The sequence below is a fragment of the Haemaphysalis longicornis genome, unplaced genomic scaffold (assembly GCF_048455015.1).
Source record: "Haemaphysalis longicornis isolate Haplotype H1 unplaced genomic scaffold, Haemaphysalis longicornis Haplotype H1 scaffold_4, whole genome shotgun sequence".
NCBI classification, from domain to species: domain Eukaryota; kingdom Metazoa; phylum Arthropoda; class Arachnida; order Ixodida; family Ixodidae; genus Haemaphysalis; species Haemaphysalis longicornis.
This window is the reverse complement of record NW_027526361.1, coordinates 3288623-3305025: the sequence shown is the minus strand read 5'-3', so window position 1 is coordinate 3305025 and position 16403 is coordinate 3288623. Positions and strand designations below refer to the sequence as shown.

Genomic DNA, 16403 nt, shown 5'->3' with positions numbered 1-16403 from the left:
GGGCAGCATTAGCGATTTTCTTATTAACAAAGACTTCTGCGGAACGGGGTAGGGTGGGGACACCATGCAGGTAGCCCTGCGGAGTCTTCTCAGCGAGCCGCTTTCTGCGAGAATGTTTAGCATGATCCAGTTGGAGGCGCGGATGTAGACCTGGATCAGGTGCAAGATCTGGAGCAATCAAGGGAGGTGTAGACTGAAGGCTCTCCCGCGCTCAATTACGAGCAGCGTGATTGCCGACCCCCTGGGTCACATGCCCCGGAATCCGGGCTACGCGGACTTGCGTTCCGTTTCGGGCCAGTAGGTTTACCATGGCCTGGATGTGATGAACGGTAGGGTGATCAGAGTAAGCCCTGTTGAATTCCCTGATGGCGGCGTGGGAATCGGGGAGGAGGCGGACTCTGGGTGGTGGTGGTGCACGAGCCATGTAGGTCATGTGATCCAGGGCTCCTAGGAGATCATGGAACTCGGCTTGGAGAGGCAACGGGGCGATGGTAGCCATAGTAGTGGCGCCGCTAAGATCAGGGCGTTCTTCACAGTGCCACGCCAAACCGATAGAGTTGTCTCGTAGGCTGGTGTCTGTAAATATGTCCACCTCGTTTGGTAGCCTCTGTGCCATGCATCGGCGGAGAGCGCGCAGACGTGGAACGACGCCAGCTCGAGGGATAGCCGACCGTTGCGAAGAAACCACGGTACATCGAGCCCAAGGGGAGGGGCAGGAGATGGCATGGGTCCGATTGGGGGCGTTTGAGAGTCCCATGCAGTAGCACCCTGGATAGCGAGCGTGCGCCGGAGTTGATGGTGCTTCCTGGTCTCTTCAAGAATGTCTGGCAGGGGAGGCAGATGAGCAGCTTCCTCTAAAGCGCAGGTCCTAGTGTGCCGTGGGAGGCCTGTGATCGTCCGCAGGGACGCACGATGTAGAATTTGTAGTTGCTTCATGTGAGCTGGACGGAGACATTATGCAGGGGAGCCATACAGAATTCGACCAAGGGCAACTGCTCGAGTGAGTGCGAGGCAAGGAGCCTGACTAGCCCCAACCTGCCTATTAGACATCCTACATATCAAATGTAGCATTGGTTTCCAGTTGCGTCTTAGTTGAGTGATCCAACGTCTCACACTGTTGTGGCTGCCCAATGGGATTTCCAAGATGCGAACCTGGTCGCACTTGGTTTGGATTGGCGTTCCGGCCAGGAAAATAACATGATGGAAGTAAGATGGTGGGTTATGTAGCTCATGAACACGAGTAGAAACTCTGTCTTGTCAGGAGCCAACTCTAACCCAAGTGAAGGGAGGCTTTGAGCGAGACTAGCAGCCGCTGCTTGAAGTTTAATAATCATACTTTCGACATCTGGATAGTCAGCTGCCTCAGTCCACACCGTGACGTCATCAGCGTAGATTGTAAAACGTGATGTGGTATCGGTCTCTAGCTGACGAGCGATTCGAGTCATTGCCAAATTGAAAAGCACGGGCCCGAGGATGGAACCCTGGGGTACCATTCTAGCCAAGAAATAGGTTCTGGGGCGCCATCCCGGGTGCGTGCCACTAAGCTGAATAGGCCTATTTTCCAGAAAGGATTTTATCCGATTTTGAGCCCGTTGGCTTGGATATGCAGCAGCCAGTTCGGTAAGGATGGCTGCTTGACTGACATTATCAAACGACTTTCGCATGTCGATAGCTAGAACATAGTCCGGGTTACCGGCACGCGATGTACGGTTAATGACTTTACGGAGGAGCCAAAGGCAGTCGTAAGTGCTGAGATGCGGACGAAAACCGGTTTGGGATGGATGATACCAGGGCTGTACGTACTCGAGATAGTGTTGCATTTTGTTGTTGGTTAGTCTTTCGGTAATTTTTAAACAGAGTTGGGGTGAGGGAGATGGGGCGCAGGTTAGAGAGTTGAGCCGGATCCTTGTTGGGTTTGGGAATAGGGCTAACCAAGGTCAACTTGAGTGTGTCAGGAACAGTCCCCGTCGCCCAGTGGTCATTAATCTCAAGGAGTACCAATTGGGTGTTTTCGTCCAGGTTACGGAGGTGTTGCCATGTAAGACCATCATGGCCAGGTGCAGAATGAAGTTTGCCTTGGTGAAGAGCTGAGCTGAAGTTCAGGAAGAGTGAAAGGGCTAGGTCCTTATCAGGGGATGAAATTATATAGGCAGGAAGCGGGGGGTGTGGATTCAAGGAGGCGTGGGGGAAGAATGTGGTGATGAGGTTATGTTCCACAATGTCAGGCGGATTTTGTCGGGTGAGTGTGGTGAAGAGCGTAGAGCGACGTTTACCTTTACCGGCGAGACCTCGGTAAACCCTCCATAGTTTGCTGAGGCCACGTTCACGGCCGAGGTCGGAACAGAGATTATGCCAGCTTTCATTAGTGAGAGAGCGTTGATACTCGCGTATGAGCTTGTATTGGTGTCGGATTTTAAGATCTTTGTGCCTTTTACCATTTTTGAGGTACCGAGTAGTGAGGGTATGGGCACCCTTCCACAAGTTAGCAAGGTGTGCGTCAAGAAAGGCCGTTGTTGCGCCACATTCGACAAGTTCACCAGACTGAGCCTTGGCGTCTTTCAAGGTGGCATTGAACTGTGGACATCCGAGCTCGAATCCCATCGGATCACGCATGGGTCTTATTTACTCTTTACGGCGGCCACCATTTTTTGTACCGAACAACTAAAGCAACCACGACGGTTGTTCGCACAATGCGGCACTTAAGGCTTCCGCCTTAAAAATCCACCCTACCGCACATAAAATACAGGGTTTATCTGACCAAGTAATTATCTGGTATACGAGGTGAACCGTAGTCAAGGGCACCGGTTAATTTACAAAAGCGCTTCATTGGGCACCAAAGCACGGTGCGCATTGGAGCTTTCGTGCATTTCGCCTGTTCCCGAAAATTTAGCCACTGGTGAACGAGAACCATGCCTGCAACGCTGTGCCAACTAAGCCTGAGTAAAAAGACGTCATAGCCACTGGGACGCCGAGGCCAATGATCCAGGGCAATTTTAGGGCGTAGTTTAGGCAAGATTGCGCAACCAAGACTCTATTTCCCGCGAGGATTTTTAAGAAACGCGGGAAGGAAAAAACCACGCACCTCGTCTACATAGCCGAGGCCGTTTCATTGGCCAGGCGTCGTACTACATGTCCTCTGTGCAGGCATTTTCTCTCAGGCATCACTAAACAGCACCAAATGCAGAAAAACGTACAAAAAACGTAACAACAAGATATACCTGAAAGAACAACGGCCAGTGTAGCTTCATTCAGTGGGCTGTTTGTCTGTCACATGATGTTTTGGCGTCCTGAGGTAGCGCCGTTATCTTGCGTGAAAAGCCAGAGAGAACGACGAAAGAAAGAAGGAAAACACGAGTCCCAAGTGAATAAACTTTATTCGAACAGGCGCCTCGCAGCGCAGTCCTGACACAACCATTCCAGCGCACGCAAAGGTACACGCCAGTTTACTTGTACGCTACTCGGATCCGGTTAACGGACATCTGACAAAAGGGTACACGCTTACATTAAGAGAGACACCACCAAAAAATAGACGCCTGTTGCCGGTCCGGTGTATAGGCGGGACAAAGAGGCGTTCGAGCGGAGAATATGATTGTCGTGTAGGCTGCAACAACGCTGCCAGAGAGATTGTACGCCGCAAGAAAAGTTGTACATCGGGAATATGTCATATCGACGAGGAATAAAGTATAATGGGCAATGTGGACCAGTGGGGGGCTACATCGCTTGAAAAATGCAATGCAAAGCGGAATTAAATACGTCGTCCTAAACACGAGCGGGTGTTCTAAAACAGCTAGCAAAGATAATGATTAGCTACAATGATTATCTCGACGCTAGACGTAGAAGGGCTGTCACCGTTGTGAACCATGGGGTCGATATTGCGGGCCTCCGAATTTACCGGATGCTCTTCACGGCATTTCAAGAATGGAATTTTGTTGGCTACATTGCTGGCTCTGAAGTTAAATTCAATGGGTGAGCTTTCTGCTCCTGTTGCCCTGACGTTATTCTTGACGCTCGTGATGGGGGTATACGAGGGTTTTTATCCTAGCCAGGCACCCGATAATTCTACGAGATTAGCGAGATATGCACGAGTGAACTCCCCGCTTGAAAGCTTCAAATGGTAGCATTGAATTGAAGGCAACGGTACCTCGTCTACCAGTGCGCGCATTGGGCTGCAAGCTCCCCGCTACGCCAAAGAGTGAACACAAATAAATATACGACTTCCGTGTGCTATGCAAACGTTTGTGGTCATATAAGTCTTATGAGTCGTGTTCATTCTGGCACTCACGATCGGCTTAAAAACCTCCCGACCTGTATAATTTCCAGTTTTTAACCTTACTGAGATACAAAAGTACACCCCTCCCAGCTGCGATAGCATTATAGCACAGAATGCAGTTTCTTTCCCATAGTCATGTCGGCAGTATAGAATCCGCAACCGTCTTCCGGCGCTTAACACCTGCCGCATCAGGTAGCGTCACCATTATCCCGGCACAACAGCATTTACATGCGGCGGATGGGCAGTGCTGTGTGGATAGTGACGTCGTTTGGAAATAATCACTTCCCTGGAGACACCGAAAACCACTATTTTGCAGCACCACCACAGGAGACGACTCTCTGCTAACTGTGAACACGTGCTTGTTCTAACCTTACTGTGTTCGCCAACGTGCAGTGCTAACTGTTGCTAACTTTTGGTTACGGCTTTAGTCTTTAACGGGAAACTTATTCAGGAACCTGCGCCATCCTCTTAATATTTGCGCCATCATGTTGGCCTGGACGTATAATTGATAATTGAAGCGTAAACAGTATACCTTTCCATGTGGGTGAACATTCCTGCAGTTCCAGTCGCTCTGTAGCCTTTAGACGAGTCTAGCCGAAGCCAATGGGTTTCCAAAACCAACGTTTGTATCCACTGGCCTGTACGGACCGGAGCGGTCATTGCATGCACCCTGTCTTGTACCTCAAACGAGCAAGCTCTGCAGACAGCAACGAGACAGCGATATAAGATTTTCAACGTGTGCGCTAAATGCAGTATTTTTGCTCAACACAAAAGTCACGCTAAGTGACAATAGAGAAAATAGGTCGGCATCTAAGCTCACCTGCTTTAAATGTGTCGTCAGCTACCTCCGAGTGTGCGTAGTGCGGGTAGAGAAAATAAACTCGGGAAAAAATATATTGCCTTTAACAGTGTCAGCGACGGCAGTAGCCACTCGGACCCGCTTTAAGGGCACTGCCGTTCATGTTATTTCCCAGTTCCTCGCCGACTGTTCTGTGCTTCTGAAGACGTAGCTGAATTGGGGAAATACAATGAATGTCCTCCTCTGGTAGCCTAAAACTTCACTGCTTTCGCTGAAGCGTTACAGGCGAAAAAATATATCTATTCCCTTCCTGAGAGAACAGCACAGAGAGGAGCCTTTAACAGTAAAGGCGCCACTCGTACGTAAATGGTGCTCTTTTCAAGCATCTTTCGTGTACAAAACTGTCTCAGTTTTACGCGTCGAAGCGGCAACTGACCACACGCTGCATCGTAGTGAAGGGCTTCGGAAAAGTTGAGGCTGCCTTGTGTGCTGAACGTCACATACACGGGCGTCTCCGTTATTGCGCTTGAATGAGGAACTCGTTATGAAATGAATGCGGAGCGCAGCACACTCCCGAGAGCGGCTTCGCATGGGAAGCACCGCCTGAGCCCTTGCTGCTCGTCGCAACGCGACGGGTACGGAGGGTGACACGCGGATCGAGCGACGCCTTCTACGTGAGGGTTGAACGACGGACAGGGACGCCTAGCCCATGCGGGCCTTGAACAGCGGGTTGTGGAAGAAACTCATGGACTTGTAAGGCCTGTAGCTGGGCGAGTAGAAGTCCGTCATAGGCGCCGAGGCCACGCTGCCTATGCAGCTCTTGGGGTCGGTGAAGTAGTAGCACACCTGCAGTGCGCCGAACGAAGAGTGAGCATTTCACTAGTGACACTTCCACGCGGCGGCAACTCTCGATTGACAGCTGAGCCCTCACCTGCAATTGCGCCCCAGGAAAATACAATGGGACACTGGGTAGATAGTTGACTCGAAGGCTTTCGGAAGGCCTTTGAAACGATCGTGTCGCATACGTATAAGACTAACCCAATCAAGTCCCAAATTAGTTACACAGTAGAGTGGTAGCTAATTAAATATGGAGAAATCGTTTGAAGTTTCCACGAACCATGCCATGCGATAAAAAGTGCGGTTTGCACATATTGTTTTTTATGCTTAAAAATACAGTAGCTACATTGATTTTTGTAGTATATGCCATCAAGTGATTCCATTCGTTGCTTCTTCGCATAATAAAGTATTCTGAAGAACGGAGAAACAGAATACAAAGGCCTAGGGAATGCCTATTTTGCGATATTTATGTTAAAGACTAGACGTATACGGATGGGCAATTAAAACTACATCTTTTTAGTGTAATGGTAATGGTATATGCAACACATCCACTTGGGTGGTGGACGCGTCGTACCTTCCGGGGCGCCATGCGGTGTCTTCGCTGCATCTGGCAGCAGAGGCCCCTGGAGGCGTCGCACTCGTCTGACGACTGGCACTCGTCATCTGAAAGCAGTCGCCAAGTGCTGCGTCAGCACATCGCCTCCGAGAGCGACACTCCGTTTCCACGTCAGTGCAGGCCGCGGTCACTTTCTATTGCACCTAGCGCCGTCTGCTGACCAGCTTTTAACACTGTCGCAATATGCTCGATCAACTGCTGAAACGAATGCTCTGTTCAGCCTCTGTGGCGTAGCGGGTAGCGTCGCTGCTTGTAACGTTGACATGCAGGGTTCCAGCAGCCCCAGCAGTTCTACATCTTTCCTTATTTCCGGAATTTCTTTATTTGAAAAATGCTCCCTTATATTTCTTGTTCGCATTCCTTTCGTAAATAAGGGTGGCATAGTATCTTTTAGGTCGGTTTAGGTGCAGAAAAAAACCATATCACCGCGTCTAATTAAAGTTCCGCATCGCACCCGAAATGGCAGTTTAGCACTGACTTGGGAAGCTAATGTGAAATCCGATCCCAAACAAGGCTTGTGCTCAAAACCTCGTGGAAACAAACGTCCGGCACTGGGTAGAAGCAATGCGCGTGACCTTTTGGGCGTGTTTATAGTATCTAATGGTGCTTCGCTACAGCAGACAGGGAATTGCGACGTTTTTTTTTTTAATCACTGGACCAATCAAGCCCTGTTGCTGCTAAACAAGAGTGCGTACAAAACTAGCATTTTGGTGAGCAGCTTAGCGCTGACAAGCGAGGCTCTCAAGGTGTCATCTCTATACCTTTCGTTAAGGTAGAGGAAAAGTTAATGCAACTCAGTGGTGTTCAGCGGCAAGATAATTGCGTTTTAAGGAAGCCGCGGCTAGCTTAGCAGAACCGCTGCGTATACGCCCCGTTCAAGGCGAGAGTGAGAGGGAATCATTGTGTTCACTCTGGCGTGAGCAAATCTTGGCAAGGAGAAGAACGCGGTTAAATTCTCCCTTCCTCCACACAAAACCAATAGCAGACCGCGTTAGAGTAATCGTTATGTGCATTCTGGCGTGAGGGCGGCTAGGGAAGGATACGAAAATCGTTCAAATCCCTCTTCCTCCCCACCAAACCGGTGATAATAAAATGCCTTTTGCCCCTGGGTGAACTAAAATTTCACCAGTGCCCAAAATAGCACCCCTCCGCTCAATTCGACCAGGGATAGCTGGGTGAGCAGATAAAGCTTACGAGGGCTCACGGTGACAAGCAGAAGAGCCGAGCAAAATTGGACGAGACAAGAGACAAAGAAGACGACAGATGTTGGTGGCGGGGCGAAGATGGGGGCTCACTGAATTGCTTCTTGTGCATCTCCCTGTTTCGTTGCTGGCAGACGCGCCTGGCGCTTCCAGCCACGGGCCTGGGCTGCAGGCAGCTGAGTCCCCGCTCGCAGTCCGTGTCCTGCTGGCACGTCTCGCCCTCGCGCTGGCCGTACACAGGCAGGCAGGTGCCCACTGCGAGCACGCAAGGCTTCTGTCAACGGGCCCTGGTTTCCAGCACTGCCGGACGACAGTTAAGCAGTGGCCACGGGACTGCACCCAGACTATCGCCGGAGTCTTTCCGTCTTTTTGCTGAGAAGCTGTTGTAACATATTCAACCCCACTCATATACGCCGTATTGTGATGCAGAGAACGCTTTCGGGTAAAAAGAAAGTCCACAGCTATCAAATTTAGCGGACTGTCCAGTGGAGTATGGCCACATGTCACTCACACCGCATATTTGCTAACCTCGAAGCCTGTCGTCCGATGCAACCGACAGGCGGCATTCAGACATTTATCCTTTCGGAACCGTATTCGGACAGCCTCCGTCCTCAGATTCATTCATTCATTCATTCATTCATTCATTTTAATTCCCGTTTGTTTTACATAGTATTTTTCTCTCGTCTTCCTAAGCCCTTAATGCTTATTGGCTTTCCAGGAAGGAAGTTAGTGTAAACATACACAATTTTAAGCACACTCACAAATTTTAAGACGGCAATCACTTCTCGCTTGAAAATCCCATAGCAGAATTATGTATTGTAACCCAACATGAACAACAAAATCATACTTCTTGACAGCACAAATATATACATCGTGAAAACAGGCGCGGTAAAGGCGTTGACAAAGAAACGAAATACACAGGACGACGCGCTACTAGCAACTGGCAACATTTATTAAGAAACAGAAATATATAGTGCAACTGACCCCGATAACCCAACTGATGAACACTCACACAAAAATTGTCAATAAAGAGGAACAATAGACATAAAAATACAACCTATAAGGTAAGTGGGTATCACCACACGTGTCGTCCCAGAAACGCCAACTCGGCGTCTCGTAGACTGACCGAAGGTGGAATAACGCAGCTCGACCCCTCCCGGCTGATTTCCAAAGCTTCCATAATCTCCCTTTGCGTCCTGCTCACATGCCTAAACATCACGGTTGTTTTTTTTCGAAAATGGGTTTACACCCTTCTACCCGGCGCTCTTTACAGCGTGAAGCCAGGTGCGTGTATGGCCGGCCCAACAGCGAACTGTGATGTTCGCGTAAGCGTATGTTCAGGCATCTTCCGGTTTGCCCGATGTAGACAAGCTCGCCACAAGCTAGCGGCAAGCGATACACCACTGATTGGGCGCAACATTCGCAAACGTGCACGTTAATTATCAGTTTTGTCGTTTGGCACTTTTTGTTGCCTTAACGCGTTTCAAGGACCGAACGTATGCTGAAAGGACGCCTTTTCGTGAACTTTGACTCTTTTCCGCACTAAAAATTGTTGAGCGGGTGCTAGCTGGGATACTACACAGGGCGGCTGCGTTCCTCGTTCTCGTTGGCGGAGACGGCATTTAAAATTGGGAGCTTGCCTTGGAAAGGCAAAACTTTCCGTTTTCTGGCAGCATAACTCACCACCGACGAACCGACATCACAGACAGCAGTGGCGCGTACGGCCGCGGCAGTGGCGAAGCGCGACTACATGCCGACAGGCAGGCCCAGCGCCTAACCTACACCACGCTGACGCGTAAAACGCACACCAGTTTGCGGTGCGGACGAAACTCGCTAAATTAGTGCACTTCTCCGGCAGATTTTTCAAAAAAAAAAAGTGCAAAAAACAATGGATCAATAGCGTAGAGAATTTGTTGCATCAAGGTTAACCGTCGCAACGCCTTCGTTACATGCAGGTCGCAAACACATGGGTTTCAATGGGGCTGGCAATGTGGAATTGAAAAACTTCGTTAAATCCAGTAATTCGTTACATAAAGGTTCGTTACATCCAGGTTTAACTGTAATTTTCCGTTCGCTTCCCTTCGTCCCCCTTCGTTCCCCTTTTCCACGAGTGCATCAGCGGCTTGTATAAGCGTGTCGTTAAACTTATTGCACAACTCACGCGTATTTTCTTTCGGAAGGCTCTTTCTTATTGCGTCATCTGCGCTCGCCTCTTTAACTCTTCCCATTAATTCGATAGCCATTTACCACGTTTTTTTTTCTGTTATTCTTATAATCGGAAAATTGGGTCAAGTGGTATTTGCTTCTAGCCCGGCGTATTTTGGCATGTTACCAAATTCAGCAAACCCGAAACTCTTGCCTTTTCAGCGTATCCTGGGGCTCTTTCCGACATGTCTGTCATGCTTTACCTTTCAAATAGCAAAGTTCCATTATTCCAGTTGTGATCCATAAATTGTTTAATTGTCTTTGTTTTAATTTTACACACCTACTCGAGCACTCGTATATATCACGAAAAATTTTAATTACTTTAGTGTTCAAGCTTAGGTGACCCAGAGCCAGAAGGGTATTCCAATTAGTCTCACTTATGTAGGCATCAATTTAAAAAAAATTCATTTTTAAAAGCTCAGCATTTTCCCTCACTGCCTTAAGCTCGCGGATGCTATAAAGTAATGGTCAGCCAACTTTAACCTAATCACTCCGGACCGATGTGTTTGCTAAGCCCTACGTGTTATAATATGATCTACGCACGCCCTGGTGATTTGGTCCCTTAAGTATTTTCCGCTTGTGTAGTCACTGATGAGCACTGAAAGCCCGAATTACGATAATAACTTGAGGTCGTCCATTACTGCGGTTTTTTTATTGACATCAATGTTAATGTCTCCTATTATTATGAGGTCCTTCTCATTCATATGACAGTTTATCATTTGTTTCAGTTCACCTGAAAACAATTTATCGTTAATGAAAAACAAGTTAATATTCATGCGCGTGATGGTTACAGCCGTTCGGAGCAGTTCTTGCGCCCGTTTAGTTGGCAGAAGTCTATTTCATGATACACATACTGACGTGCACCCGGCATTGACGAGGAGCATGACATGACGTTTCAGGATAACACAGAAGCATCCAAATTGCTTCAAAAGTTGTAATTGACAAAACAGGCTACTCCTGATGCAGCTCTCGAAAATATGTGCGCTTATTAGGCACCAAGGCGTTGTGCTTTGACAAGAGTTCCATGGTCCAATAATTCCGGAAACCACAGGTTACTTCTGTTTTGCCGCTTTCTGACGCTTCCTTTATTACACCACTTGAAGGTGATTCCCAGTCGCGTTAAATTATCTGGGTGTATATGGTTCGAAAATCAAGCCGGGTCGTTAACTTTATTCCCATCTCAATTCCTGTATTTCCGTGTAACTTTTGATCGATTACTTAGTGTATACGATGTCTTCTGCACCAACGAACTCGTCCTGAGCAATACTTTGGAGAATGCAGGAAACTCAAGCAATAAATGGAAATCTGAAAGTACGTGAACTGCTTTCCAGACAGAGAAAAGGCTACGTTGTCGCTGTGTTGTAGCTTAGACCTAGCTTTGTTGTAGCGTGAAGGACGTGCACTGGCACCAGGACGGGTGTCCTGTGACGCCCTCCGGGACGGCACGCTACCCCGGACGGCGACATCTGCGTAAAGGGCTCACGTTTGGAGCCGTCCACGTCGACGCAGACGGAGCCACGGCAGCACTGGTCACTGGCCAGGCACTTGCGGCCGAAGCAGGTGAGCTCGTCTTCTTCCGACAGGCCCGTGTCCAGCAGCACCTCGCCGCCGCTCTTCTTGTCGTCCGCCTGCAGAGTGGAAGAACGCATCAGAAGAAAGCGAGGCCTCCGCCAAATGTGCACCGAAGACGCGCTGGGTGCCGTTCCTCCAGCAGCCCCCTGAACATCTTGGACAGCCTCCTATCTGGACATCCTCGGTCCCCAAAGGTACAACAGGCAACACATGCCCCACTCATGCCGTACACCACAAACTCAGTCCCTCCAAGCTTCGAGACTGGCTATAGCATGCATCCCCAACTCTACCGTGATTCTTGTCCGCACTGCGCCATTTCATCTGCCTCGCTTCAACACGTAACACCGGAGCACGAGCGCCTACGCTTCCTCATCACTACACGCTCTTCATTGTCGGCCGACCACTCGTAAACACAACCGAAAAAATTGGCCGCGTATCTGCTCCTTTCGTTGCAAATGACGTCAAAAGACGATAGTCTTTATCGGCTTTTGCGAAGTAAACGCCTCCCTTCGCTTTACCGCTCACCTCTCATGTTGTTCCTCTTGCGTCGCGCTCCTCCCAAGGTAAAGACGCCAAATGTTCGCCTAAATCATTTTACATTTCCCGCATTCCACTGCTCCAAACCGGGTGTCTCGATGTGAACGCGGCCGTACGGCGAAGACGCGCGTTAATCGAGGCGCCCTACTTCAACGTTTATAGAACTGCGTTTCCCACTCCACGTGCGTTGCAAGCAGAACGTGGAAACTATCTAGTGGAACCTTGCGTAACTGTTGCCGGTTGATTTCTTAAAATGCCGCCAGAAGCTATAGTGGCGCGGGCGACAGCAGGTGACGGCGGAGTTAATTCTTTCTCTGCAGTTGATGAAGTATTTAATTTCGCAAAAGTCAAGCATGTTTGAATTTTTATAAAGGAACACTGCAAATATCACTTCTGTATTGATTTGTTGTCTCATATTTGCGTAATGTCTTGCTCTTCTTCAACAATGTTGACAAGTATGAACATTACACCGGACCAAGACGGGTAGATTTAGCTGTGACTATATAAGACTATTGCGCAGGCATTGTTTTGCTTTGGCCGGGTGGCTGAATCGAGTCACAGACAGACAGACAGACATACAGACAGACCAAAATTTCTGAGTTTAAGTAGCCCAAGAAAGACTATCGTCTTTAAAAACTAACACCTCCCCTCGCGGGAACCCCTGTGTAGATGCGACGCATAGGGGGTTCACGTTGCAGCGTTGGGCAGCGGAGGAACGGCGCTGGAACGATGGAGCGGAGCGGCGCAGGCACCGCGTTTTATAGCGCGCATAACGGTGAGGGGACGCGCCAGTGCGTCTGCCACGGCTATGACGCAACACAATCCACTTTAATCCAATCCAAGCCAAGCCAAGCCAAGCTAATTCAAGCCAATCCATTCGAATCCAATCCAATGTCTCTCGCGAGAGAGTGTTCGCTATCGGAGAGGAGTGGGGGTGAGCGGCGAGGAGAATGGGGGAGGGGCGGACGCCGACAACAACGCCGACGCCGGATGCAGGGACAAGGCGAGTGAATGAGATGCAGTCGCATCTAAAAATGGGAGAGCACAGCTGCACCTGTAGCTCAAGAGCAGAGCCGTTTACGTTGCCTTACTGCGGCAGGCTAATGGAGAGGCGCTCTCTTTGACCTTGAGCGGCTGCGTCGCGCTCAGTCTCCTCGCTTCAATCTCCTCTTTGCATCAACCTGTTGCCTGCACGCGAGCGGCACAAAAAATCCCCGCATTTCCCCGAGGGGAAGAATGTGAAAGTGCGAATGCACGAGTTGAATTTGCGCGGTTCGGTAATGTTCGCGAAAGAGAGATCACACACACACACACAACTACAAAGAAAGAAAGATGCATTTATTCACAGACACCTATTTGTGTTGCCGTTGTACTTGATTGCTAGAGCGGATCTCAGCTTTGAAATTTCGTGTCAGTACTCCTTCAAGCAGGTGCATTAGCCCTTCTCACGCCCGATTCTTGGCCAATCCCCCACGTGGGTATGTGCCATGTCAGCGGCCAGGCAGCGCGCGCCCATCTCCCCCCGTTGCCAAGGAAGACGAGGAGATTCCTGGCCAATCCCCCACGTGGGTATGTGCCATGTCAGCGGCCAGGCTGCGCGCGCCCATCTCCACGTGCGCGGACATCGCCGGTGGACGCAGGTTCAGGGTCGCTTAAGAAGTGCATTGCACTTAAAAATCCCCACCAACGACAGGCTTACAGCTTCGCTGTAAAGCAAGCACGTAAAGCGCTCACAGCGAACGACGTGAACGCATCGCGTTACTTCCATTCCGGGATTGTGTCCCGTATAGGCTTATTGTATAAAGACCAGACAATTTCTCCCGAGAAATCCCGTTTTCCTCCGGCGGCAAATCACAAAGCGGATGCGATATTGGCGTCCGTTTTTTTTTTTTCCTTTTTTTTTTTGTCGTTCCTCTATTCCTCGGTGCCACGCTAGGCTGACAAGCGGCCCGGGGCGCTTCTTTGTTCTAACGAGGACGGCAGGCCATCGCGAAGCGCTTCAAGCCCCGGGAGACGGTGGCGCTTCTGGGCCGGCTCCTATCTGGGTCAGGCAAGCGAAATCGGTGACCTCTGCCCAAATCAGGCTATCGATCTGGGCGCCTCCAGGGGTGAGCGCCGCCGGGAGGAGAAAGCGGAGAACGTGCGCCGTCGCTCCTGGCATCGCTGGCGGCGTTGTCTCGCGGCGCGCCAGAGCTCGGAGGCGTTCCCTCCCCGTATGTCTTGTGGCCCGGTGGGAACCAACGCGCTCTCACCTCCCATTGGGGCAGCTACTGATTACTAGTCACACCTAAATGACAGCTCGGGGGCTCTTAGCATGAAATCAACAGTGACCATCGTAATCGACCAGTTTTAAGAGGAATTTCCAAAGTGGAGTAAGTTTCTGACAAGGGAAAATTTGACATCCACGTGGAATGCAGCCGTAATATGGCTACAAAGGGAGGCTTTTAGCCGTACCAGCGGAAATTTTTCTTCAACTGCGAAGCATCTCAGAAAGCTGGGTAGCGCTCCTTTGTATCTGTGCGGCTGCATTTTAGGTAGATGTCGCAGTTTCCCTTCGCAGCGATCGTCGTACGTGGCCGACTAAATATTTTGGTGAGAACATAATTACAGTGCATAGATAGAAGTACGAAGTACGGCCATTACATTTCAGTTTTTTTTTTTTGAGAAGCAGCGATAACAATGCTCAGTTTGGTTGTCCGTTGAATAATAAGGGTATAGTTGAAAGTGCTATAGCTGACAATATTTTGTATTTAAGGTTCGAGGTTGGTTGACCGTCATTGTAAGCAGGCAACGTCTACTTGCGGAAGTCAGCGGACGAGATTTGCAGTCACCACTACAACCACATTTTTGTGCATTCATGAGGTAAATTGCAAGTGCTGACACTAATTTGCAATTATTTTCAGAAGCAATAAACTTACTATAAAAAGATTTCCATGGTGAAGAGGCAAACATTAGTGTAAATGTTATTCATGAATTTTCTAGGCACATGATAGGCACCTTCTTTAATCTAGAAAAGTTGGTCTGCAAAGGTGAATGTCAAGGATTCTTTTTTTTCTCGAATTCAACGCGATACTGCTGGTAATGCGGATCCCCACGCCTTTGGGAGGCTCGACGAAGCCTTGCACGAAGGTGGAAGAAACAAAAATGCCATAAGAAATTGCAACGTCGCATCGCCCTATTAACAAAAAAAGCAGCAGAGTACGCCAATCAATTGAAAAACAAAATTGGAATCAACTGTGTGATCAATTACAAGGAACCTTGAGCACTCGGGGAACATGAAACATTTTAAGGTCACTCATGCCACACAACTCGGAGAAGACCACGACCAGAAAAAATGTGGAACGACTTAGTCACAACTTCCCGGGCACAGAGAAAGACATCCTCGAAGCAGTAAATAAGAAATTTTGGTGGGAAAACCTGTCAACAGCCGCCACCCACCCGGACTACGGTGGAAACGCCAACCCAGAACTTGGTCAGCCATTCACGAGGCCGAACGTGATGCTTTGCTGGCCAAGCTCACGAGGAACACCAACCCGAGAAAAGGCAGAATAACAAACAAGATGTTACGGAACACGAGCGAAAAGATGAAGGTTGATCGTTTGGAGAAAATAACCGTGATTTGGGACAGCGGCAGACTGCCGGCCATAAGGAAACACGCGATGGGGCCGTGCTTCCAAAACCCAACAAACCCTTGGGGATATCCAATCTTAGGCCGATATCATTGACTTTCTGCGCGGGCAAACCAATGGACCACACGGTGCTAGACAGGCTGACATCACACATGGAGGAACCAGCAGAGGAACAGAAAGGATTCCCGGACACCATGTATGGGTTCCGCTTCAACTTGTCCACTCGGGAAATCCTCTTACAAATAAAAAAAGAGGCAGTCCAAAGTTCGACGAAAACTCGTCTGGTGAGGAAATAACATTTCCGACAACAAACTGACACTCGCCAAAAAAGTAAGAACAATAGGTAAAAACAATGACGTTTCGGGGACCGTACGGGTCCCTTGTTCACATATGATACGAAAAGCGGCTCGGCCGTAATTATACATGCGTGGAACGTTGCAAAGCGCATGCGTATGTCGTAGGCATGGGCCCAGGTGTCCGATTAAGAGCGTGCGGGGTTGATTGGATATGGAATGATTCTCGGAGTAGGCGCGTTCATAATATTTTCTCGATGGCAATGATTCTGGCCGAGTCCCATGCGATGACATGACCGGAGTGTATAGGCTTCGTCGAAAGTCTGACAAAGGATCTTCTAGACCACCCCGGGGTATCTTTTACGTTATAGCGCGTCTTTGGCGTGTACAAGTTGCTGCCCGAGCTTACTTGTAGGCGCGTGGCAAACTTGGACTTCGTAGTC

The 16403-nt window shown here is 49.3% G+C and overlaps 1 protein-coding gene across 1 annotated transcript in view; it reads right to left on the bottom strand.

Annotated features, from left to right (window-relative positions):
- Positions 1-3355: 3355 nt before the first annotated feature.
- Spab (space blanket) overlaps positions 3356-16403 on the bottom strand; it is a 38657-nt gene continuing 25609 nt past the window's right edge. Inside the window, exons 2-5 of the mRNA XM_077705655.1 lie at positions 11413-11557; positions 7818-7979; positions 6481-6569; positions 3356-5915 (exon numbers count right to left, since the gene is read on the bottom strand). Coding sequence (XP_077561781.1) covers positions 5772-5915; positions 6481-6569; positions 7818-7979; positions 11413-11557 — 540 coding nt within the window. The 3' untranslated portion in view covers positions 3356-5771. The remainder of the gene's footprint in view (positions 5916-6480; positions 6570-7817; positions 7980-11412; positions 11558-16403) is intronic.